The sequence below is a fragment of the Microtus pennsylvanicus genome, chromosome 5 (assembly GCF_037038515.1).
Source record: "Microtus pennsylvanicus isolate mMicPen1 chromosome 5, mMicPen1.hap1, whole genome shotgun sequence".
NCBI classification, from domain to species: Eukaryota; Metazoa; Chordata; class Mammalia; order Rodentia; family Cricetidae; genus Microtus; species Microtus pennsylvanicus.
This window is the reverse complement of record NC_134583.1, coordinates 138,849,181-138,876,540: the sequence shown is the minus strand read 5'-3', so window position 1 is coordinate 138,876,540 and position 27,360 is coordinate 138,849,181. Positions and strand designations below refer to the sequence as shown.

At 43.7% G+C, this 27,360-nt stretch overlaps 1 protein-coding gene across 2 annotated transcripts in view; it reads right to left on the bottom strand.

Moving 5' to 3' along the window:
• Positions 1-21,196, bottom strand: part of Grk5 (G protein-coupled receptor kinase 5) — a 206,795-nt gene extending 185,599 nt beyond the window's left edge. Inside the window, exon 1 of one of the 2 annotated variants that reach the window (XM_075974572.1) lies at positions 20,762-21,196. In XM_075974572.1, coding sequence (XP_075830687.1) covers positions 20,762-20,813 — 52 coding nt within the window. In that variant the 5' untranslated portion in view covers positions 20,814-21,196. The remainder of the gene's footprint in view (positions 1-20,761) is intronic. The other variant, XM_075974573.1, reaches the window with a different exon arrangement.
• Between the last annotated feature and the right edge of the window lie 6,164 nt (positions 21,197-27,360).

Sequence of the window (27,360 nt, the reverse complement as noted above, 5' to 3'; positions counted from 1 at the left end):
GACAGATATATATATATAATATATATATATATATAACTTTAAAAGTACGTCTAAATAAAAAGACATGTAAAGTAAAACTATTTGTATGTATACGAGTGTTTGTGTGTGAGTGTATTTGAGTGTTTGCGGTGTACATTAGTGTGTACATGTGAGTGCAGGCACCAATGCACATGTGGACTCAGGTGCTCTTCTCTTTCCCAGCCACGTACTACCCCTCTGAGCCTGTGACTTTTAACCTTGAGTCAAGACTCTTAGGTTGTAATCAAATCATCAGGTTACCAAACAGGAACCCAGGGACACCTCTGACTGCCAAATTCAATCAATGATAAGTTTCTTTATCTCACCATTATCTCTGTTCTCTTCCTACCCTCCCTCTACCCCTCTGTTGCCTTTATTCTGGGAGGTCCCTAAGAAAGCAAAGTGTTCTCAACAAAAGAGTATCCCTCTGGTCCAGGATCACATACACCCTCATGCTGAAACAATCCCTACGGAAAAACCAAAAATAAAGGCTCTGACTGGTCAGACCTGGCTCATATGCTCACTGATGGAGCCAATGAGAAGTCATCCCTACTGAATCTTGGGGAATTAGTATCAAGAGGGCAACAGCGCACTCCAAAAAAATGAAGGTTCTATTATCAGAAGATCAGTGGAGGCTGGGTTGGGGGGGAAAAGCAAATACCATATATCCACTGATTTTTTGGAGCTGCTGTTATGCCTCTGCCCTGAACACCCCACATCCCTCAATCTCTATGTTAGTCAACCTATCACTAATAGAGACCCAGAACAAGCTTACACCTATCCCCAAAGCCAGCAACATCTCTAAACTATTCTTCACTGGCTCACTCCTCTCTTTCAGAGTCTGGACCTCCAGATGCTTCTCAGAGCTCACTGCCCACTACAATCGAGAGCCTCTGCTATCTGGTCTGCTATTTTCAAGCTTAGGGAAATCATATTTCTCCACTCAAAGACTCCCTTCTGCCTAAAATAGGAACTCCCAACTTCTCAGCCTGGCATTCAGAAGGACTCCCCATGAGACCATCTTCTTCTCTAGCCTGCCCACTCCCTGTTCTCCTAAATTATTCCCACATACCAGGACAACAAAGCCACCACAAACTATTCCTCCGTTACCTCCATGTTGTTTTACCTACTGCACTCGATCTGGTCACCTCACTCCAGAGGCTGCCCATTCACAGGCTGGACACCATGCCCAAGCTCAAACCTTGAGAGCATTTCAGCCTCTGATGGATCACCAAAGATCACTAATACATCAAATTGTAGGGAAATTCACACCTATCACTCTGAAGCCTTCCTTATTCATGCATCTGGCAGCAGGACTGTGAGTGGCATATCACTGCCTCCAGCCATTGACGTCCATTTCTCTGATGAAGCCTCTGCTGACTACCATCCTTTATCAAGACAGCCATTGTGCCTAGAGTCTACGATGACTTGGTGAAATAACTTCCCTTCCCTCAATTAAGAGTGGAATGTTTGAAGGGGAGGGCAGTCTCTGTTTTAGCATTCCTGAAGTGCTTTCCCAGTGTTTATACACAGAAGGTCTTAAATCTTATCAGCATGATGTGCAGATCTCATTTCAACACCCCAAAGCATCTCTGACCATCAGTTATTCCTATGTTTACTAGACAGCACTCACGGAACCAATTCTCTATGGCACTTCTAGTTTCACTGAAAGAGTCAGTGCTCACTCCTACCAACTGTCATTTTATTATAAAATAAAGTGTGTGATGTCAGTTATAGAAAAGCAAGCATGCACCTGCACACCAAGTAGAGCCCAGCCTAACAAATAAGTGCCAGGGAGGCAATGTTGACCCTGTGCAGGTCCCATCCATTCTTCCTTATTGCAATCCACTCACCAGTTTCAAATTTTCGGTCTGCCTTATGCATCAAGAAAGACAATAAAGAATTTAGGAGAAATGACTCAGTGGGTATAAAAATGCTTGTGGCAAAAGTCTGATGACCTTCATTTGATTTCCAGAAGACCCTCATAAAAAGCTGGATATGGGGTTGTGCACCTATAATCCTGGCAGTCTTACAGAGAGATGGGAGGCAGAAAGAGAAGAATCCACCAGCAACTTGTGGGCCAGCTAGGCTAGAGTGCCTACCACAGCAGAAGAAACAAGATTTTGCCTGAAACAGGGGAAGAAGAGAGCCAGTTTCCCACAAGCTGTCCTTTAATCTCTACATGCATGCGGTGGCACAGACAAGCCCATGGTCATACACACACGCATGTGCACAAAATATTCATTCATTCACAAAAGGATTTTCCCAAAGATCCAGTGAACACTTGAAGTGAAAAGATCTGTTCACACATTCTATCAACCCAGCTCGTCAACAGTGAGGCCAAAGAATGATTCCCTGAACTCTTGACTTAGCAGAGATGAAATGATCATGTAACACTCCCAAGAAGACAGTTCTTGCTCACATCTTGAAGATTTGAAATGTTTGAGTTACTCTATGCTAAGCTTTTACTCCCACTTGGGTCTGGTTCCAGACTTCATCCCAGTTGTTACTGGGTCTCTATGATCAACAAGGCCTTATCTCTGAGTGATGATAAAGAGAGGTTGTGCCTTCAGCCTGTAGCCTTCCTTAGGCACGTCATTGAAAAAAGCCAAAACTGAGTGATCTCTAACCACAACTTCCAGCTGCAAAGAACTATGTAAAAGAGCACCAACTGCTTTGTCCTAAGACCCTGGACTGAAATCTGTGTCACCTGTTAAAATTTTTTGTTTGTTTGTTTTTTGTGGTGGCTTTTTTGTTTTGGTTTTTCAAGACAGGGTTTCTCTGTGCAGCCCTGGCTATCCTGGAAATTGTTCTATAAACCAAGCTAGCCTAGAACTCAGAGATCTGCCTGCCTCTGCCTCCTGAGTACTGGGATTAAAGGAATGCACCACCACTGTCTAGCATTATCTGCCAATTTAAGGTAGTGTCTAGAACAACCTGCATAAGGGTGAGGCAGGATGCCAGGAGCCTCGAAAGTGCTCTGTAGTACCATTCAAATTTCTTGCTTCTCTTGTGGGTGACAAGAGTCCCCAAACAACTTGAAAAGCAGGCACTACCTCTTTATCTGAGGTTTTAGGGATGTCTTCAAGTACACATGACAATATTTCCATTGCATGTGTTTGGATGGAAAATTCTTGCATTTTTTTCAAAAATATTTACCTACTGTTTTCTTTAACCAGATTAAGGACTGTGTATTTTTAAATTTTCCAGGAAGACAGATTATTAGGATGATACAGTGCAGAACAATCAAATTGTTTATTTTTAATTCTCCTTTCTATGATCCACTACAGAAAATAAAAGAACCATGCATTCCCCTTTCTTAGAGTGCAGGTGGCAGTTAAATTATCACAGTAGCTTTTTGTCCTGCTTGTTCCTATTACACATGTAACCCCTCCTAGCTCTAACTCTGTCCTCGGGGATAATTTTTATTCTCATGTATAATGCCTGACCTTCAAATTCTTTAGTGAGGAATGGAAATATGGCTCAGTGGTTAAGAGCACTAGCTGCTCTTCTAGAGGATGGGGTTTAAATTCTGCAGGGCCCATTTGGCAGCTCAGATCTGCTAGTAAGTCCAATAGGGATCTGAGAACCTATTTTGGCCTCTACAGACATACATTCAGGCAAAACACCAGGTAAATACACATAAAATAAAAATGTTTTAAAATTTAATTAAAAAAAAACATTACTAGAACTGTCCACAGTGAATCTGGACTAACAAATTCTCAAGACTGGAAGAGTGTAATGAGCCCCACAGACCACTGGGACTGACCTATACATTCATAGGACTGGAATAAGGTTGGCTCAGAGAATTGAAGCTGTATGCTATGGACAAACATCATCCTGGTAGCACATTCTCCCTTCTTTAACTTTTCACAGAGCTATCAATAATACTTTCTGTGGGAATTGAAACATATTAGCTGAGTATATTTAACAGGAAAAAATACCATGTTGCCTCAAAAAGAAAAACAGTGGGTGTCTAGATCCCACTTATGTCAAGTTATTAAACCCCACATCCTTGAGCTTGCCAGACACTACTATTCCCACTGTCAGCAGATTGTGGTCCTAAAATGAAAGTGTCTATTAATGGACAGTGGTACCCAGAAAAACCATAGCCTGGGTATCTGGGGACAGGTGCTCCATCTACCTTTAGTCCCTATAATTATTAATCTCCACTGTCAACTTGACTGGAGTAAGACCATGCCAAGTGGGGGCTACAGAAATAGCTCAATGGCTAAGAGTATTGGTTTGAAACTGGCTGTGGCATATGTCTTTAACCCCAGAATCCTGAGGCAGAGGCAAGCAGATCTCTACTGAGTTAAGGCCAACCTGAACTACATATTGAGTTCCAGGACTGCCAGGTCTGTGTAGAAAAATCTTGTTTCAAAAAGGAGGAAGGAGGAAGAAAGAAGAAGAGGGAAAAGAGGGAGGTCATAGAACAGTCACAGGGAGAAGATGGGCATCTACAACCTAAGGAGGAAAGTCTAGAACAGCTCCTTCTAGCACCTTCGGGGGGGGGGGGGGGGGGAGTGGCCTGCCTGTACTTGATATTGGACTTCTGGCCTCTAGAGCTGTGCCGGAATAACATTTCTGTTGTTCTAAATTGCCTGTCCATGTCCATTGTCACAGAAGCTCCAGGAGGACCAGCCCAGCCCAGGAACTGGTTAGGTGACATATGCTGAGCTTCAGAACCTGGATAAGATTGATTCTGTCTTGCCATTGTCATCTTTTTTGTTTTGTTTTGTTTTTGTTTTTCGAGACAGGGTTTCTCTGTGGTTTTGGAGCCTGTCCTGGAACTAGCTCTTGTAGACCAGGCTGGTCTCGAACTCACAGAGAGATCCGCCTGCCTCTGCATCCCGAGTGCTGGGATTAAAGGCATGCGACACCACCGCCCGGCGCCATTGTCATCTTTTTTTTTAAATTTATTTATTTATTAAAGATTTCTGTCTCTTCCCCGCCACCGCCTCCCATTTCCATCCCCCTCCCCCAATTAAGTCCCCCCCTCCTCAGCCCGAAAAGCAATCAGGGTTCCCTGTCATGTGGGAAGTCCAAGGAACCCCCACCTCCATCCAGGTCTAGCCATTGTCATCTTAATGGGCTGCTTTGTACCTCAGATCCCTCTCTAAAGAAGAAAGTTGCTAGTTACACTGCTGGGCTCCTTCTTGCACAGTGGTGACATCAGGTCCACACCAAATTCATGGCCTTTCTCCACATAGTCTGCTGAGTGCCAGAGTGCTAATTCATATGTTTCTGGGAAGAAAGCATCACTCCTGCCAACAGCTACAGAGTTATCAAAGACATTAGCCTCTGCTTCATGCCAAGCTTTTAATTTGAGCTTGTAATTCAGGGTGGGAATCTTATCACCCTTGCCTGGATAAATCACATGCAAACTTTCAACCAAAGTAGTAACCAGTAATGGAAGAGCCATAAAATTCCACAGAAGAAAATACTATACAAATGAAGTCAGACAGCTGGCAGTGGTGGCACAAAGCTTTAATACCAGCACTCAGGAGACAGAGGCAGGCGGTTATCTGAGAGTTCGAGGCCAGTCTGGTCTACAATGTGAGTTCCAGGGCAGGCTCCAAAGCTATACAAAGAAACCCTGTCTCGGAAAACAAAGAAAGATAGAAGGGGGAAAAAAGGAAGTTAGACAGGCATAAAAGACATAAGCGGAGCCAAAACCAGTCCACACATATCTCAGAGGGGATTAGGAAAGGATGCCTCTGATCCCGGGAATGATACATTTATTCTCCCCCAAACCCTATGGCAGGAAAAGTTGTGAAATCAGACAGCAAAAACAAGAGCCCTGAGAGGATGGAACCATGAGTGACTAAGGTTTAGAGCAGTGTTCTCAACCTTCCCAATGCTGCAGCCCTTTAATACAGTTCCTCGCGTTGTGATGACCCCAACCATAAAACTATTTTTGTTGTTATTTCATAACTGCAGTTATTTTGTAGAGGAAGAAGGGGATGCGCCAGATGTGTGATCCTAGAAAATCACTTCACCTCTCCGAGCTTACTTTCCTTCCTTACTTGAAAAAAACACTTATTTGGGTTTTTTTCTTTGAGACAGCATTTCTCTGTGTAGCCTTTACTGTCCTGGAACTCACTCTGAAGATCAGGTTGGCCTCGAACTCACAGAGATCAACCTGTCTCTGCCTCCTGACTGCTGGAATGAAAGGCATGTGACACCACATCTGGCCTCCAGCTTAGAATTTGAACCCTCACCAAATCACAGCTCCCAGGTCTACTTCACAGGACGGGAGTGATGATCAAAGGTAAGAAAAATAGTCTGGATGTGGTGGCATATGCCCGTAATTCCAGCAGCCGTTAGGCTGAAGCAAGAGCATCTCGAGTCTGAGGCCAGCCAGAGCCACCTGGGATGCAGAATAAAACTCTGCCTAAATAAATAAATGGGGAGGTGGGGGAGTGATGGACCACCATGAAAAGCTGTGGATCCAGGGACAGGGAGATGATATAGCAGGTAACACAAGCCTGGCAACCTCAATCAAATCCTCAAAACCCCCTTTAAAAAGATGTACACAGTGGCACACACCTATAATCCCTGTACTCCTACTACAAGATTGAGAGTCAAAAACAAGAGACTTGGGAGAAGTTCATGGGCCAGGTAGGCTAAAATATACAGTGCAAAAGATATAAGAGGCCCTGCCTCAAAAACATGGCAGGAGGTTAAGATTATCCTCTCTTCCTTGAACTTCCATGAACACGCTGTGACAGGTTCTCCCTCCCTCTCTTTCTGTCACATATACACACACACAAACACACATAAAATGAAATAATGAAAGCATGAAAACTGTGGGTCTGCTTTCCAAGCTTGCATTTCCTGTCTGTTTATACATTCAGAACCATGGGCAAATAGCCTTTTAACTCAATCTTGACTTCTCTAATCCAAGTTCTGGATACTGTAAGAAAAGGTGACTGATTACACGGAGGTGAGGGATGTTAAATCCCAAAGTTCTCAAAAATGTCACATCACAGGTATCAATCTCCTTTCTCACAAGAAAATATGCTCTGAACAACTCTCCGGTCACTTAACTCCATTACAGAAATTACAACTATTCTTCCCACAAAGGAGGATGGTACTAGGCAGGCATTCCCATGGAGGAAAAATAAATCTTTAAAATAAATACAGAACGATATAATAGGTAGGCTATTCCTACACTGCTGATACCTGAAATTCAGAAAGCATAAATGGGGGTTTAGATGCAAGATCAGTCAAAGGCAACCAATGACACTTCTTTAAAAATTGGTAAGTCCAAAGAGTCTGTTAGAAAGTACCAAGCACTCCACTGAAACACTGATGCTGAATTCAGTTTTTCCCAACACCCACTCATTTTGTGAGAAACTATAAACACAGAATGAGAAGTTTCTGCAATGCTGTTGACCAAAAACAGCTGCAGAAAAGCATGAATGGGAGGATCCATTTGAATGAAAAAATATCTCAATATTCTTACTCAATGTTCCTATGCATCTATGTACAGAGTGCTGGGAATGTGACCACCCAAAAGCTACCTTTAGGGGAGGGGGCTTAGGGAGATAATTTCATCCCCAGTTCCCATCATTTAAAAAGCCAGTAAAGGACAGGCATGGTGGCTCATGCATTTAATACCACCACTGAGAAGATGGAGGAGGCAGGTAGATCTCTGCGCATTTGAAGCCAGCAAATTCCAGGACAGCTAGGGCCATATAGAGAGACATTGTGGAAAGAAGAAAGAGAAGGAGAAAGAGAGGGGAGAGGATGGGAAAGGAAGGGAAGAGAAGAGAAGGGAAGGAAGAAAAAGAAAGACAACAACAATGGCAAACACTTTTAATCCCAGTGCTAGGGAGGCAGAGACAAAAGGATTACCAGGGTTCTCTGGCAAGTCAGTCTACCCTATGGAGTTCCAAACTAATGAGTGAGATACCCTGTTCCAAAAACCAAGGTGGATGATGCCGGACGAATGGCACCCAAGGATGACCTGACTATATGTATATACACACACACACACACACACACACACATACATATAGTCACACAAAGAGAATGTCTTAAATGAAGCCGGACTGCAGTGGCACATACCTTTAATTCCAGCACTCAGGAGGCAGAGGCAGGCAGATCTCTGTGAGTTCAACGCTAGCCTGGTTTACATAGTAAGTTCCAGGTCAGGTTCCAAAGCTACAGAGAAAACCCGTCTCAAAAAAGCTACCTAGTATCATCTCTGAGTGGCCTGAGTGATGGGACTGGCAGCAGGTGCACACAGAATAAGTTTTAATTCCTCAGCTATGCTTTGCCTCATTTAAATTTTCACGAGAGAGCAGCATTATCTAAAACCTTAAAAATAGTTGGAATGGCTCCTATTACACTGTAAGTCACAATTGTACACTCGATTCAATGTTTAATGTCCCTTGTAGAGTAACACTGATGTCCTGAATAGCTAGACAGGTGACTGAGAACAGCAGTTATGACAATACAGAAGGAGACTCAGACATGAAGGCACAGACTCCAGACTCAGAACTAGGTGTTCTGGTATAATTTGTCTCTTGAGCCTCAGAGTCTTCATCTCTAAGGATGGAGAAGAGTAAATCACAGGATTCATGCAACTGGGAAGATGAACAAAAAACAATGGTCAAAAATGTCTTGGTAATTTGGTTTGATTTGATTTGGGATTGTTTTGTTTGTTTTTTTGTTTTTCAAGACAGGGCTTTTCTGGGTAGCCCTGGTTATCCTAGAACTCAATGTAGAAGTTGTCCTGGTCCACCTACCTACCCACAACCCCCAGTGCTGGGATGAAAGGTGTGTGCCACCACCACCAGCTAAATAATAGAATTTTAATTATATTTTTCATTGCTGTTATCAAATACCTAACGAAAGCAACTTAAGATAGGAGGGTTCCTTGGTTTGTTGTTGTTGGTTGATTGGCTGTTCTTAGAGTTTGTTGTTGTTTGCGTATTTGTTTAAAAAAGGGGGGGGTCACACATAACCCAAGTTGGTCTCAAATCTGGGGTTCTTAACAATAGTCCAAATTAGTTTCAAAGTTGCTGTGTAACCAAGAATGACACTGAATTTCCAGTGCTCTTGCCTCCACTTCCTCAGTGGGGGATTACAGATGTGTGCCACCACATCCGGTTTTATTTGGTGCTGGGGATTAAGCCCAGAGCTCTGTGTATGCAAGGCAAGCACTCTGACTGAGCTACATCCTCAGCCCAAGGAAAGGTTCATTTTTGGTTCATAGTTCAGTAGTGCATCAGTGGGTAAGTCGTGGTGGCAGAACAAGAGGCAGCTGACCACAATGCATTGTAGTCAGGGAGCAGAGGGAGAGGAATACTGTTACTAAGATCACTTTCTGCCGCCCATGGCATGGTACCACCATGCGTGGGCTGGTCTTTCACCTCAATTATTCTAGCCTAGAAACCTCCTTATAGACATTCCTAGAGATTTATCTCCTAGATGATTCTACATCCTCACAGGCTGCTTTAAAAGGAAGATAACCTAGGCTGTCAAGATGGCTCTGTAGATAAAGGCACTGGTCACCAAACCTGATAACTAAGTTCAATTACCAGGACCCACAGAGTAGAAAAGAACTTCCCTAAGTTGTCCTTTGGCTTCCACATAGGGTGCATACATACACACATACTAATAATAATTAATAAATATGTGTGGGTTGACTTCTTAGAAAGAATAAGCCCATTGTCCACCCTCTCCTTCCCTCAGAGCTAAAATGGTGCCTAGTGCACAGAACTATGCTTTCACTATCTGCTTTTTATCTTAGGAAGATACTTAGTGTGCACAGGCCCACCAAGAGCAGCCAAGGTTTACTTATCAGTACCTAATGAGCAAGGGCTTGACTCACCCTGAGCCCCTCAAACCCTATCTCCTTGGCAATCATTCCTGAAATGTTTTTAAACCAACAAAAAAAAATAATGAGCAAGAACACCAAACACCACACTATAAAACTGTAGTAGGGAGAAGGCCCCCTTGTTTGTCCCAGCCACCCGGCTAGTTTACACCTGAAATAACCACACAGAAACTGTATTAATTAAAACACTGCTTGGTCATTAGCTCTAACTCTTATTGGCTAACTCTTACATATTAGTTTAACCCATCTCCATTAATCTGACAGTAACCCAAGAGATGTGCTTCAATAGCATCCAGAGACTCGCCCCTCACTCTGTTAACTCATTTGAGGACATCCAGCTTTTCCTTCATGAATTGGCATTTTGCTATCTGTTGTGGAGAATTAAGCTTTGGAGTTTTGTTTGTTTGTTTTGTTTTGTTTGGGTTTTTCATTTGTTTGAGACAGGTTCTCACTATGTAGCACTGGCTGTCCTACAACTCACTACGTAGCTCAAGCTGGCCTCAGGCTTACAGAGATCTACCTGCCTTTCTCTGCCTCCAAAGGCTAAGATTAAAAAGTTGTGACCACTAAGCCCAGCTTTGTTTTCTGTTTGTTTGTTTGTTCCCCCTAATTGGATACTACTGATGAGAAGACATCTGGGGTAAATACCTAGGGCCAGTGCACTCCATCCCAGGCAATGGTTAGCGGTTTAGGGGATAAGTATGTGGTGGAATAACTGGTGGTTACTAATTATTATATATCACAGGGTTTGGCATCATCCATAAAGCTCCATCATACTGGCCTCCTTCTCTTCAGAGAAATTACAGAATTGACTGTTTAGAAACATTTCCTCTGAGTTAGCATACATTTTCCTTGTCTTAATTGGATCCAGCCTCGCCGCCCGTGAGCAAAAAGTCATCCTTCAAATACGAGGTCCCAGTCACTGTGTCTGGAAGAATCACTGCCCAGCTTTTCTGCTCAGACTCATTCTAGCAGTGACATGAAAATTGTGAAGATCCCATCCTAGATTACCCTTGATCTGCACAAAAGAGAGATGAGGTTGTCGGATTAAAGCAACTCCTTCAACTAACAGCCTCAGAATCAGGGACAACTATTTGCACTGAACATTTGGTCGAATGCAAATATTTATTTCTGTGAAAACAACGAAAACAAACCACTTCCAACTCAGGGGGAAGGGTGAGTTTGCCAAACATTTTTCACAGTTAAGACAAACATTTGGAAAACATTTCCCGATTGGCCCTCTACCCTTATGTAATCTTGCTTTGCCATGGTGAAGCACTTACTAATTTATCATCTACCATGCTGTGAGATGGCGTCTTTGTCTCTCTGTGTGTGTGTAGACCAGAGGACAGCTCAGGTGCCATCCACTTTGTTTTTCTGTTGCTGTTTTTAAGACATGATCTGAGTATATATAACCCTGGCTGACCTAGAACTCTAGGCTAGCCACCAACTCACAGACATCTGCCTGCCTCTGCATCCCAAATGCTGGGATTAAAGGTGTGCACCACCATGCCTAGTATGTTCACCTTGGTTTGTTTTTTTTTTTTGAGACAGGTTTATAGTGGAATATTATTTGTGTTTTAATAAATAAAACTTGCCTGAAGATCAGAGGACAAAGCAGCCATGCTAATTGCCATACAAGCCAGGAAGTGGTGGCACACACCTTTAATCCCAGGAATCAGAAGACAGAGGCAGATAGATCTCTGTTAGTTCAAAGCCACAATAGCCTACACAAGATTGGGTTTGTCTAAAAGAGAAACAGAGCACAAAGCACCTTGGATCACAGGCCTTTAATCCCAGCACTGGGGAGGTGGAGACAGGAGCCATATGGCTGGGCAGGGAGAGGGGAAAGAGACAGGAACTCAGAGGAGTGTGGAATGTAGACTCTTCAGAATTTGTGGAGACAGGATCTTGCCCATTGTCGGTCTGAGGTAAAGGTAAGAGCCAGTGGCTTGCTGCTTTGCTTTTCTGATCTTCAACTTGAACCCCAGTATCTGTCTCTGGGTTTTTATTATTCATGTTACACAGGGTTAAGGTAGGCTGGCTAGCCAGTGAGCCCAAAACCTGCCTGTCTCTGTTCCACTAGCACTACCCAACTAGCTTTTCCCCATTTTTTACATGGGTTCTTGGATAGGAGTCCTGGTCCTCATCTTGCACAGCAAGCTATCCCCCCACCCCAACACCTACCTCCTTTAGGGACTCTACTCCCCAGTTTCCTTCCCACAACAGAGGCACAGCACCATAATTGATTCTGGAAATTATTTTGAACAACAAGGACATTGCAAGCACACCCTCCTGGATACCACATATACACACCATGAATGCAGGCCTATGTGCATCTACCCACAACACGCAAGTCAGGGATAAGGAAGACACTGAAGTAACCCATGCCAATCAAGTCAACAACCCAATTCTTCATGCTCACTCCACTCCCTGCTATTCCTTCTCACACATGTTGCTTGGATGACCTAATGAATTTGTTCTGGGCACAGTAACTGACAGCACTGAGACAAAACAGAACCTATTTCAGCATCAACCCTTGAAAGCTGCTTTTCCTAGCCACTTGCTGACCCTTCCTGATGTGGGATTCCCCTCTGTTAAGCTGTGAATACCACTGATTAATAAAGAAGCTACTTTGGGCCTACTGCAGTGCAGAATAAGGCAAGGTGGGAATTCCAAGCAGATAGAGGAGGGGAGAGTAGGCAGAGTCAGGGAGCCGCCGTGCAGCCGCCAGAGGAGACAGATGCCTGGAGCCTTGCCGGGAAACCACAAACTCGTGATAAAATATAAACGGACAAGCAGCCTCTGCCTACAGATTGGCACACCATCCATGTAAAACCTGAGAAAGCTTGGGAAGGAATTCTAGACACAAAAGAACAGAGTTAAGCATGGCTTCTTGGTAGCTGGCATTTTTTTTTCAGATGGGCTCTGTTTGTTGGCAGCGAGCAGGGGCACCGCAGCTCCTTTAAGAGAGCTCTTCCTGACTCAGCATTGGTAGCAAAAACTGTGCAGCTCCTTTAAGAAGGCTTCCTAGTTCGTACTAGTTGCATGAACAGCTCTGGCTCTTTCAGGAGGCTGAGCACTTAAATGGGGTTTATGAGCAGCATATTACAAACTGCTTATTGGCATGACATGTTTTTTGAGGGAGGGTTTCTCTAATCCCAACTGTCCTGGAACTTGTTCTGTAGATCAGGCTGGCCTTAAAATCAGAGATCCACCTGTCTCTACTTCCAGAGTGCTGGGATCCACCACCACCACCACCCAGCTGACCCTTTATATCTTCTTTCTTTTCTCAATCTAGTCTATTGAGAAGTAAAAACCCTTCAAACTGCTTTGCTCCATTTTCACCCTCATTTTAGATCATTTTTTTTGAAGTCCATATAAGGTTTTTTTCCTTCTGTCCTTGCATAGTAGTCTGAATGAAAATGACCCCCATGGGCTCATATATTTGAATGCTTGGTCCCTGGTTGGTGGACTGCTTAGGAAAGATTAGGAGATGTGGCCTTGTTGAAAAAGGTGTGTCCCTGGAGGTGTACTTTGAGGTTTCAAAAGTCCATGACTAGGCCCGGTCTCTCTGACTGCTGTTTGTGGGTAAAACATAAGCTCTTGCCTGACATAGTGGCACACGCCTCCCAGAACTCGGGAGGTAGTCAGGTGGATCTCTATGAGGATGAGGCCAGCCTGGTCTACATAGTGAGTTCCGGGCTAGACAGAGCTATGAAGTGAGACCCTGCCTTAATTTTAAAAGCAAAAAACCTCTTAGCTCTTCAGTGCCTACCTGCTGCCATGATGGTCACTGACTCACCCTCCGAGACTGTAATCAAGTCACCATTAAATACTTTTATAAACTGCCTTAGTCACCATGTCAGTTCACAGCAACAGAATCGTAACTAAGACACCTTACTGTGGAGGCCCAATGTGAGCCTATCTCCACCTTGCCTGAAGGTCAGAGAGTTTAAAGTTGCTCAATTGTTAACAGTGGTGGTGCACACCTTTAATCCAGGCAGATCTTTGTGAGTTCGAGGTCAGCCTGGTCTACAGAGAGAGTCCCAGGAAAGGCTCCTATCTCGAAAAACCAAGAAAAAAAATAGACTGTATCAATATGTACTTATATTAGAAATTTGAAGAAAGAACATGGGGTCAGGCATGGCATAGTAAACTGCGCACTTGGGACACTGAGGAGAGAGGATCACGAGTCAGAGGTCAGCAGTAAGATATTATCACAATAATGAAAATGAGCTAAAAAACCTTTAAAGGAACATGGAGTTCCGTATGTGTTTATATCATACTCTCCATTTAAATCAGGAAGGCAGTTGCTCAATTTAGGTAAATTTCCCAACAAGAAATGAAGAGGGTTGGGGAACATGGTGAACTGAGACAGCCCCAAGCTCCACATATCTACCTGGATTCAGGACAGCCCACTCTCTCCTTTGTCTCCCTTTCAGTACCGTGTCAAATCCCAACAGAACTCCAGAAAGGAGGACGGCCTCTACCTCCCTTTTCAGTCTAGAACAACCAGCACTTCCACAACCAAAGGATTTTCCTACTTTGTTTTTGGTGGTTTCTATCTGAAAGAACTGATCTTTGGTTTTTTATTTGGTTTTTACTACTGTTTGCTTGTCTGAGATAGGCTTTCTCTGTGTAGCCCTGGAACTCTCCATGAAGGCAAGTCCTAGAGTTAAAGACATGTACTACCACTGATCCTGATGAAGGCTCTACACCCTAGAAAACAAGCAGTTTTTTTTCCAGATTCAAGCCATCTCTCAAGCGAAACTTGGGTTTTGGTTTTGGTTTTTTGAGACAGAATCTCCCTCAGTAATGTAGGCTGGTCTCCAATTCATGGCAATGCTCTTACAGACATGAGCTTCACCTAGTACAATTTTAAACTTATCTTTAAATTACATATATGTCCTTCTGGACATTGTCCAGGTCTAAACACAACAGAGTCCATATGCTGTCTACTCAGCTGCAGAGTTGGCACCCTTAATCAGCTTCAATTCTTTTGGGGAAAGAAACTATCCAGTTCTGCTCATATCTAGTTTTCTAGTTTAAAGAGCCTAAAAAGGAGCCAGGTAATGGTAGCACACGTCTTTTATCCCAGCACTCAGGAGGCAGAGGCAGGCAGATCTCTGTGAGTTCTAGGCCAGCCTGGTCTACAGAGCTAGCCCCAGGACAGCTAGGACTATTGCACAGAGAAACTCTGTCTCAAAAAGAGAGAGAGAGAGAGAGAGAGAGAGAGAGAGAGAGAGAGAGAGACTAGAGGGTTGAGATGTATCACAGTAGTAGAGTACATGTTTAAGCACAAGGCCCTGAGTTCAATCCCAAGCACAACCAAAATAAAAGTAAACCTCATGCTCAAATTGTCTTTTTTTTTTTTTTTTTGTGTGTGTGTGTGTGTGTGTGTGTGTGTGTGTGTGTGTGTCTGAGACAGTCTCACAATGTAGCTGGTCTGAAACTTACTACATAGACCAAGCTGGCCTAACTAAGAGATCCACCTGCCTCTAACTCCAGAGTGCTGAGATTAAAGGCATGCACTACCACCCCTGACCCAACTGTCTCTTTTAACCTATCTCTAATTATATTTATCCAAGGGTGATATTCAAAGCAACACTTCTGCCAAGGATCCTTAAAGTATTCATTGAAAAATGAATGTAAACACCAATGTTATCTTGTAAGTGTTCAGAAGATAATTCAAGAATGGTTTCTTAAAAATGAGAATGGAAATAGGATTCAATCAGGAAGTAACTGCTTTCTTTTTTAAAAAGTAGCTTGATTTATACAAATAGAAGGTGTCCTCTTGTGTCTGAATGATAATTAAAGAAACAACACTGTCTTCATTTTCTAAAAATAAATCTCAACCATAGCACTCTTTTATTAGGTACATCTAATGTTATAACCATGGTGGCTCACACCTGTAATTTCAGCACTTGAAAGGCTGAGGCAGGAGGACTGCTGTAAGTCTGAGGCCAGCCTGGGCTACACAGGGAATTGTAGGCAAATCTGTCAAAAAAAAAAAAGTCTAAGTATTATGTTTTACCTTAAGCCACAAATTTATTGGTAACAAATATTAACTTTAAATATTGCCTACAGGCCTAGATGGTTTCATAATGTTGACAGTCCCCAAGCATGGGTTGAGAGTTAAACAATGCTTGGAAAAGGCAAATGCAGTCATGTGTAGAATCCATTTCTAACACCCACTTGGGCTTCCATAAAGCCTGCAGTGCAGGCCCAAAGGCTATCATTGGGCTAGCTACTTACTACAAGAGCTCTGGCTTTTGAAGACAAAACTTATGCAAGAATTAGTTTGGGCACTGAAAGATCACGATCTTTTATAGCTTAGAATCTGACAAGCAGCAACTAAACAACTGAAAGATGAGTCTTGTGTGCCTTTATCGGACGCTTATTAAAACAGGCAGCTAGATGAAGCACAATCATCATTTAAAATTTTCTGTTGGAAAGTCAGGCCTTTTGAATGTTGCTTTTGGATTCCCTATCTCTATGTACTGAGAAGGAAACTACATGAACAGGCAGTTTCATTTAACAGCTTAACAGTATTGTGTTTAATAGGCCAGGCTGCTTTCACACACGCCAGCTGCCAGGCTAAAAGCTGTCACTCTTCTGCATAGTCAGATTGAAGAAAGAAGCTTTGGGTAGAAGAACTGTGCCTCCTCAGAACTGTAGTGACTACAAGCTTTGGAAATACCCAGACTTCTGACAACTTAGCCCAACCATGTTTCAGCTCCAGCATCAGGAACTAACAACACACAGGGAAAGCAGGCTTCCAAGCTGCCCTAGAACGCCAAGCCTATCAAAGGCAAAGCCCACTTCTCCCAGCTCTAGGTGTTGGCTCATTTTCTCCTGCTAGCCTCCCTGGCTCTTTCAGCACCAAGGTTCACCTTCTCCTGGGTCCCTAATCTTGATCATCAGGCAGATACAGGCAAAAAGTCATAGCCTTATCTATGAAAAGTTTCTTGTACATTCTGGTTTTCAGAAATTGTGACAAATTGCTGAGTCATGATGTTCCAGCACTTGCTAGGAACTCAAAAGAAAGAATACATGTTCAATAAAAATCAAATCAAGGTCTTTATCGAACAGACAGGGCTATGACCACCTGCCTGGGAAGAAAGGAAAGGTAATACCTTGCAAATGTTCCTCTCACCAGTACTGTTCAGATCTAGACTGGGAAAGAGAACTTTTACTGCAATAATAAACCAAAAAGAAATACACAAAAGGCATTCTGCAAACACTCTCACCCTCCACCAGTATTTCAACAGGAGCTAGCCTGCCAATTTTCTGAGATTCTGAAATGTAAATAGATACAAAAGACTTGGTCTGGGTTCCTCTTTCATTAAATGTGTAATCACTTAGCTCATTTTCATAAACTGGCATGAATTCTGTCTCAATTTATTTCTTTGTTACTTAACCATTCCTTAGGAAAGTTAAAGTTCTTAAGAGAAATCAAAACCAATTTAATACTTTCTCACACTATCAGGAAAAATAAACAAGTCACACAACATAATTCAGTAGGTTTAGCATTTTGCACTTAGATCTCCATATTTTGTTATTTCAAAGTAATTATCATAAAGGTGAAACTTAGAGGCAGTCAGTTCTCTGTCAGTCCAGCCTGGGCTACACAGTCAATTAGCAGGGATATACAGTGAGCTTGTGTCAGAAAGAAAGAAAGAAAGAAAGAAAGAAAGAAAGAAAGAAAGAAAGAAAGAAAGAAAGAAAGAAAGAAAGAAGGAAGGAAGGAAGGAAGGAAGGAAGGAAGGAAGGAAGGAAGGAAGGAAGGAAGGAAGGGAGGGAGGAAGGGAGAGAGGAAGGGAGGGGGGAAGGAAGGAGAGAAGGAGGAAGGGAGGGAGGGAAGGAAGGAGGGAGGGAAGGAAGGAGGGAGGGAGGGAGGGAGGGAAAGAAGAAGAAAAGGAAGATGAAGAGGAAAAAGAAGAAAAAAGAGAAAAGAAGCAAGTTCATTTGTTTGTTTGGTGGGTGGGTTGGTTGGTCTCACTAGGCGTAATCCTGGCTGGCTTAGAACCCTCCATGTACACCAGGAAGGCCTCAAACTCAGAGACCAGGCATGTACAGCCATGACCAGTTTATTCCATGCCAGGGATCAAACCCAGGGCTTGGCGCATGCATGCTAGGCAAACACTACATACATAGACATATACATATAGCCTTTCTTTTTCTTTTATCTTTCTCTTCCTTTCTGCATCCTCTAACTCCTTCCCTCCCTTTCTTTCTTTCCTCTCTTCCTTCCTTTTCTGTGAATGGCAAGATAGTGCTAGGGAACAAATCAACGTCTTTTGCATGCTAGGCAAGAATTCTACAGCTTGAAACATTCATTTCTGAATATAGAGATACTACAGTACTTGGAGAATTACTAAATTCAATATGACTTAAGTAGAAAACTTAAGAGAATATGCGTTTATTTCTAGACTCCTCCATGTTAATTAGGATAATCTCACAACTTTAATAAAGTACCAGTCTTTATTGACTAGAAGCACTTAAAATTTTAGATTATCTTTAGACATAACAGGGGAGAATTAAATACAAATTTTAGAATGAAGTGTCCATGTACATGATTAATTTATCACTCACATGTCAATCTGTTTTCTTGCAGGCAAAGACCTCTCATTTGCAAGGCATTCTTAAGAGCTGTTTCTCACCAGGAGATGTCTATTGAACTCTCACAGGAAAACCAAAAGACTTTAAAAGGAAAAAGGCAAAGGGCACATTCTTGAGCACTTCTAATCACAGTAATTCAGTCCCAATGGGAGTCCACCATTCCACAAACACTTTCCGTCCATAGCCGTCTGCCCTAAGACCCCAGAAAATTCTATATTCTAGTCCAACACACAAAAATACCAGTCAGAGCCGGGCGGTGGTGGCACACGCCTTTAATCCCAGCACTCGGGAGGCAGAGGCAGGCGGATCTCTGTGAGTTCGAGACCAGCCTGGTCTACAAGAACTAGTTCCAGGACAGGCTCCAAAACCACAGAGAAACCCTGTCTCGAAAAACCAAAAAAAAAAAAAAAAAATACCAGTCAGTAAATTCATTTCAGTCAAAACACTGGGAATAATAGCTGGGGAGGAGGGTGTCAGTGCTGAGGGAACAATAAGCAAATCCTTAAGAGAGCTGACTCCCTGAACAAGAGGAAGAATCAGTGGAATATGCAATATGGGACCATCATACCCAGCGATTCTCCAAGAAATAATTTCAGAATTAATAGAGTCGATTATCAAAATAATCAAAATAACTTCAGAATCAATTTGCCCAACCCGTCCTGAGATGTACCATCCTATCCCACCATGAGGTGGCAGGGGAGGTCTCTCTACCTCCAGGCCCAGTATAGAGCCTCCAGCCCACACCTAGCTCTACGTCACTAAAAATTTCAAGTTAGTAGAGGTGAGGAAACAAAACAAAACCAAAAGTCTAGGGTCTTAAACCCTAAAGTCACCTTATAATAGTAATAGTGACAATTGCCCCCCTAAAAAAAGTTGAGTGAAGGGCAGCAGAGGAGAGACCTGCATATTTGAAACTCTACTCAGCTTTTAGAGCATTGCCTCCTTCCAGGTGGCTGCATAGGCTGACAAGTGACCTGAAAGTACAACATGAAGGCCAAGATGAGTTGCTTAAACCTCGCCCAAGGAGGGTTGTAAATTACTGGCCACAAACCATGTACAGAGCCAGAAGGTGATGGAATGGGCTAGATAAACACGGGGCGTTTTATTGCTGGCCAGAAAGTCTTCCTTCATTCATCAAAATGGGTGAATGAAAATATTAGTAAGTAGGGATGGCATTTTCATGTGCTGCATACTGAGAATCCAACTAAAGGGAAAAAAATCTTACAGCTTGCCCTGGATATTAGATCTAATACAGCCTCCTCTCATGAAAAGGAAAAAAAAAATTCCCCCTTCTTACCAAAAGGTTGCACACCAGAGTTCAAATCTCAGCAAGTGAGATATTAAATCCCAAGTTTTCCTAAATATGTATGTTTACTTTCATGCAAAACAAACCTTTTAGGCCATCTAAGTTTCTGACCCCATACACACTTTTTCAACTCAAGAAAGAGTCAAAATACATAGTAACAGGTATTACTAAGGATCTTACCCACTCACTCCACTTGAATGACATTTCTAACGGTTAAATGCCGGAGATTTAGTAAGATGCATACAAAGTGCACCTAAACAGCAGCACCCTTACCTTTAACTGAGCCAAAACAAAACAATTACCTAATGCGGGATGAGGTGGTTATTAACAATTCACCCTGAAATTTTTTATTATTTTCCCAGTGATTTTTAAAGCCACCCTTTTATTATTCTATAAACTGGCTAATTTCTCAACATCTTACTTTGCCTTTAAAAGGCTTTCTTCCACACGACGACGGGATTTCCCTAAGAAATTTTCCCAGAGGATGATTCCCACCAATAGCCTTTATCAACTCAGCCTGCGCAAGCAAAGACTTGGTTTCTGCTAATTCCAAACAACACACACACACGGTGGGGGGTGGGGGTAGTTCACACTCTCAAAAAACATCCCAGACCAATTGGAGAGACTATTTTATTGGCACGTTTTCTTTTTCTCTCTTCCCTGAAAGAATGCTTTTTCAACTGACCTTTCGACAGCGGCGGAGATCCCAAGATCTCTAGGTTCAGCTGGAAACTAGAGAATATTTTAGCATCTTAACTCGTGCCTGCAAAAGTCTGTGCCCCAATCCTAATCTTCTGAGCTCAAAGGCAGAAGCCCCCCAACATTTGCAGACAGATCTCCGAACTGTACCGCGAGCACTAACTCACCGCGAGCATCCTTACACGCCCGCTGCCCACTCGACACCCGCAACCCGGCCAGCGGCGAATGCGCCATGCACGCACGGGACCACTCGAGCTTACCTTCCCGGGCTTTCAGCAACACCGTATTGGCCACGATGTTTTCCAGCTCCATTGACAGTCGGCAATCAGCAAGAGAGCCGGTCGGCGTGGCTGTCAGCGCCTGGGGTGATGCCGGTGCCGTAGCTCAGGCTGAAGCCGCTAATGCCAGAACAGGGAGCAAGCAGCCCGCCTTGCTACCGCATTATTCTTGCTCGGAGCCCGCGGAGTTTCCCCCTCTGCACTGAGGAGCCGCCGCCGCCACCGCTTCTTCCTCCCTCTGTGTCCCCCCTCCCCCCTCCCTCAACACTCTCCCCCCCACCCCCCACCCTCTGCGCGTCTCTGTCACTCCATTCTCCTCCCCTCCGACTCCCGCGGATGCTTTAATGCCTCGGATGCTTCAGCCTCTCCTCGTTCCCCTCCCGGGGGTGTGGTACTCTAGGCTCGAGCCGCCGGACCGCGCAGGCGCCTGCTCAGAGGCACCGCCCACCGTGCGCTCTGGGCGCGGGACGGCCGGGAGTTGTAGTCCGTGCCCGGACGAGGCGGGACGCTTCTGAGTTGGGGTATGGGGCGGAGTGCAGCGGATGTGGCGCTGAACCCAGGCAGCCCAGCCTTGCCGGCAGGAGAGTCAAAAACGACTCAGCCGAAGCAGAGCGGAAAGTCCCTTTCCTGTCCCGCCAAGATCCCAGGAAGCATAGAGCACAAGCCCCGGCGGCGGGACGCTGGTGTGGGAGAGCCGGGCGAAGGCGCGCCCCTGAGGTTCCGCGCCGCCCGCCTTCTGCCGCTCACACGCGCCAGGTCACTGACAAAGGTGCACTTTGTTTCCGGGCAGGAAGGGGTTCGTCAGCCCGGGCGACCGGCGGTGGCCCATCTCCGGCCACGTAGTCTGAGCGCCCCCTGGCGGCGGCGCGTCCAGGCGAACCGAAACGCAGGCGCCCGGGATTCCCGGGATCCCCGCGTTCGGAATAGCTCTGCGGGGCGAGCAACTCCACGATTCTCATTATGTTCATGTTACTAAAAACACATAAGGAACCGTCTGAGGCGGCTGTGGGAGCGTTAATGAGTAACAAGCCAGGCCAGCGCTAGCCGGCATGGAAAAGCACTCAAATTCCAAGCTTGTTTATCTTGGAGCACTTAGCTCTTTACACTTTAAGAACGTCAGACTCCAGATGTGGTCCCAGCTCCTCTTCACCCAAAGGTCCCCCAGTCCTGGGAAACTGGCTCTCCGGTCACCTGGGGTCTTGCGAGGAGAGTCCTAAAGCTGGAGGCGGAGCTGCGAGGCCCCAGGGAACAATGAGGCCTTTGCCTCCTCTGGGCCTTGAGGGCCGGATATCCGTTCTGAAACCTCTGAAACCAGGTCTGAGGCTTGTGTCCAAAAGAAGGAAAAATTCTGTCCCCAGAGCTGCCAGGAAGTAGTAGGGAGGTGCTGAGAGAGATGGAGAACAGTCATTAAGTATTGGAGAATATAAAGGAACTAACGGCATTTCCAGAATGTGGTCACTAGACTAACGGTGATTCTAACAGCCCATGAGAGTCTTCATTTCTGGTGGGTATACTTGCCGCCACCACTTCCTAGTGTCTGGATTTGGGTCAGTGGGCCTCACTTGTCTGCAAGCGGAGTTAATAAGTGCTTGTCAGAAGCAGAAAGTTAAGCAAACAACTTGAGCACCAGCACCACAGGAATTACTGTTCTAAGCAACTCAAGCTGAGACTTTGGATACTCACTCTTATGCCCAGAGCCCTAACTTGTGATGAAAGGGTCTCTCTCAAAAAGAAGAAAAACTCTTAAAAGTGAGCATCACCAGAGAGCCCAACTACAGTTGCCTTTTTTTTTCAGAAGCCTAGGCCTGATGAAACTCAATATTTGTTTATTTCATTGACAATTTTTCACTATTTTTTTTTTAAATGGGATCTCACAAAAACCAGGCTGGCCTGGAATGCCTAGTCGTGCCGTCTGGGCCCTCTCTGTAAGAGCAGAAGGTGCTGTTAACTGTAAAATTTTTGGCCTGATAAGCCTCTCTGCTGATGCAATAATCCAAATCAGACCAAATCAGACCAAATCAAACCAAATTAGAAAAAACCCAGGTTAATGGATGCCAGCGCTTCCGGGAGGCCCTCCAGAAAAACACGAAAGGGGGTAAGGAGAACTGGAAAGACCAAGTGTTCATTCTCTGGATGGGAGTCAGTTTAAATAGCCTGTGGGAGTGGTCTTGACCCTCCCTGGGGAGGGGTCACCGTTTAGCAGGCTTTCTCGGAGGTGGAGTTTAGACGGAGGCAACTCCCAGAGGAGGGAACTTAAAAATGGAACTTTCCACCAAACATTTCAAATTGGGTGCCAGGGAGCCGAGGTGACACTTCCAACCAAACATCCCAGACTCCTTGGATAAAGGGATACCAGGGAGCTGAGGAGACACCTCCAGTCAAACATTAAGCACTAAGCCATCTCTTCATCTTCATAATATTTTGTTGTTGTTGTTTATTTTGTTTTGTTTTTTGATAGAGTTTCTTTGTGTGACGCTGGCTGTCCTGTAACTAACTTTGTAAACCAGGCTGGCTTTGAATTTACAGAGATCCGCCTATCTCTGCTTCCCAAGTGCTGGAATTAAAGTTGTGGGTCATCACTGCCTAGCTCCATAACATTTTTTTAATAACTAAATTTGAATGCCTTCACAAAGTAACCTGTTCACAAATTTCCTGTGTTTACTGGTACTAGAGATCTTTTAAAAATGCAGATTCTGATTAAAATTCAGATGTCGGTCTATGGCAGATTCTGAAATTTGTTTTTGACAGACTCTAGTGTTCTCTCAATCCTGCAAGAAAATAGACCACCACCCTCTTGATTAAGGAAGCTCTGTTAACTAACTGTAAACCTCACCACTCTGTACTTTCTTGTATCCAGCCCAAATCAGCCATGGTTCTCTACCTCTCTGATAGAAAAAAAAAACACTCCTATTTGTAACTCTGTAAAGTCCTACCTGTCTCCAGTTTACAGATATGAAACAGATTCGGCAAGAGTGAGTCCCAGTAGACACTGAAAGTAGGTCTTAGCCTGTCCAGTTCTCTGTCCACTATAGGGTGATGCATCCTCTCTACAAAATAAACAGTTGTAGGTCAAGTTATCTGTGCCTCTGTGAGGAAATTAGGACATTCCAATGTAGGAATGGAACAATGATAGCATTTACTCAGCAGGCCTGTGCTAGCTGTTTGACGTGATTATCAACTTAAACATAACATCCGGATGAGATAGGGAACATAGCTGAGGTTTTGTTATTTGCCTAGGGTTACACACTAGTAAGTAAAAGTCCTAGGATTTGAACCTGGCAGGCAGATCAGAGTTTGTGCATTGATCTCTGCCTGACACATACAGGACACTACAACTTGGTACTGAACATTTTTTTTTGTTGTTTCCAGAGTGAATTTGTAAGAAGACAAAGCAGGTGTGGTTTACTAAATGGTTAAGACTTTAGGGAGTTTTCTATTCCCATCCATATCCCACTGGGAGGATCGTTTCATTCCTTTTTTTTTTTTTCATTCCTTTCAATTAGCTGCAATAACAACTCACAGTCCAACTTGAAAGATTGGTTTGTTTTGAGGAAGAGCCATCTATTAAGTTTCAATAACTAATTAGGGAATTGTTAACAGCCAGCTGAGAGTAAGAATGGAAATCCAGATGAGGTTCCTGTGATGATACAAGGGATGGGAAAGACAAAAGCTGACAAACTGCACATGGGATCAGCTGAGCTAAAAATGCACAAGAAACAGGGATTCTTATTCTTCCAGAAGCACACATACCTCCCATGGATAAAGCTGCTTATTTGTAAATAGAAATCTGCTTTTCTGGAGAACCACAAACTACTTTCATTCTGAAGTATACATTCCTTGTGCTTCAGTAATTACATAGGCTTTCTGGATCCTACTAGAGTTGGAGTCTTCATCCTTATGAAATCTCGACTTTCAGGTCAGCTGGAAACAGCTGGAAATAGAAATTCCATTTTTTTTTTAGTCTCTTCTTTCAATGTTTACTAATTTGCCAAGCACTGCCAGGAGCTCAAGCAACTAAACAAGTGTCCCAGAATTCAATGAGGACCAACAAGATGCCACAGGCTGGCCAGTAGGTCATCACCCAAAGATCCAGGGGTCACAGGATTCTGAGTAGGCACGAGACAAGCAGGAGCAGGGCCTGAAGGGCTCTAAGCCCAAGAGATGCAATTGCTCAGTACCGGATTTTGTGGGCTAGGCAGAGACAAATCCTCACTAGTGGAAAATGGCCAGAGGTGAAGGAGGGCTTACCAATTGCAGCCGATGTTGTGTGAAGAGGTCCAATGATTCTTTAGTTGAAAACGTGATGCTGTTGAAGGGTCCAGGGTCCAGGCCCATCTCAGCGGTAGGAGGTAGTGCCAGGATGGCCTGCAGAGTTTTGTGACACCAAATGTTATAATTTAAAAAACGGTGGGAAGAAGTCATGCCATACAAGAGGATTCACGTGGGAGGTTTATTGGAAGAGGAGAGAGAAGAGGCAGAAAAAAGACACAAAAAGGGGGAAAGGGGGCAGAGACTGGTCCCTGGAAACAAGAGTGGTAGAAGAGAAAAAAGAGAGGGAAAGGTGGGCAGGGCCCACCTCTTAAAGGGGGCTTGGCACATACACAAGCAGGCTAGGCAAAAGGCTAGGTCATTGTCAGAACCCTGATCAGGCCAAGGTACTACCTTCTTAATGGCAAGGTTCCCAAGTGGGCTGCTAGGTAATGCTTAAATGCTAACAACAGCGAAACCCTGCTCATAAAAAAGAAAGAAAAAGAAGAACCAAGGGTCTTTCACATGTGCGGCAAGCACTCTACCATAGCCAGTCCTCACCAGGAGATGTGAAGGTGATTAATCATAATGTCATAGTAACTAATGGCAGCTTTGAAACATGAATAAGAAACTTCTTTATGATTTTTATCAGTAAATTGTAGATGGAAGTTTCTGGCCCACCTAGTCCCATAGCCATTTAGTCCCAAATAAACTCACAGAGGCTTATATTAATTATAAACTGGTTGGTCTATTGCTCAGGCCTATTCCTAACTAGCTCTTATAACTTAAAATAACCCATAATTCTCATCTATGTTTAGCTACATGGCTTGGTACCTTTTCTCAGTAAGACATTCTCACCTTGCTTGCTCTGTGTCTGGGTGGCAACTGATTCTCTGCCTTTCCTCTTCCCCAAATTCTCCTAGTCTGGTTGCCCCGCCTATACTTCCTTCCTGCCTACTGGCTAATCAGCATTTTATTAAACCAATATGAGTGACAAATCTTTACAGTGTATAAGAGCATTGACCCACAGCAGTAAACATTTTGTTTATATAATTGTTTTATGTGCCTTGATACCCATTTTAACTAAAGATTCTTGGGCAAAAAGGAGTCAAATGGAAAAGTGTAAAAACCACCAATATAGATAAGTTTCTGCCCTCTCAGAGGCTTGAGGAGTACCAGTTAGATCATGATAAGCAGCTATTAAATTCCCTTCTCCCTGTGAGATCAAACTTTGAAGGGGAAGAGTGGATCTGCACTGGCCTCCCAATCCAATGTTATAAAAATGTCTCTATTTTCTAGAAAGTCAAAGCCAATCTTCTCTTCAGACTTTCTGCTCTCCAATTGAACCTCTCTCCTCAGAGATGTCTCTTGCTTCCAAGTCAGTAGTTCTGTGGACACTCTACTTTAAAACTAGTAAATAAGACAAGCTGGTTTGAACTCAATTATCAGTCTGAGAGAAAGACAAGATCCTCATCCCCCAAATGGTTTATAGAAAGTTGAGCCTTTTTTGTCTCATTAATGCTGAACAATCAATAGACAAAGAATGCATATTACACAGTAGGAGCATAAACCTTAATTCTGCACTTTCAGAATCAGGGCAGAGAATGCGTCTCCCTCCAGTAATTTACAATTATTAACAGTTATCTTTATGCTAATGTAAAGAACAATCTAAACCATCACCCTGGCTCATTTTATGAGCAGTATTTGTCAAAGGATTGCCTTTTTAATATGTATTTATTATGTATACAATATTCTGTCTTTGTGTATGTCTGCAGGCCAAAAAACGGCACCAAATCTCATTATAAATGGTTGTGAGCCATCATGTGGTTGCTGGGAATTGAACTCAGAACCTCAGAAAAAGCAGCTAGTGCTCTTAACCTCTGAACCATGTCTCCAGCTTCTATGTCTTCTTTTTTTTTTTTAAGACAGGGTCTGGCTATACAGCCCTAGCTATTCTGGATTCACTGTACAGACCAGACTGTCCTCTAACTTGTGGTGATCCTCCTGCCACATTCTTCCTTCTAGATACTGAGATTCCAGACAGGTACCACCATGCCTGGCCAAGAACTGCTTCTAAAAGAGAAGGAGGCAAACTGAAAGGAACCTTAGGCTAAAGTGCTTAGAATCAGCTAGCTGACTCATGGGACAAGCAGGCAGGAAGGACAAACTTACCACTACAATAACATAAACATTCCCTTGCTCCAGTCTCTAGGCCTAATGACCTTAGAAACCTTAGGGGAAAAAAAGCTTTTACACATATAAAGTGAGCCATCGTGGATATGTGGATATTTTATTTATTCTCAGGAAAGAGAACCTACTTTTTCCCTCTTTGA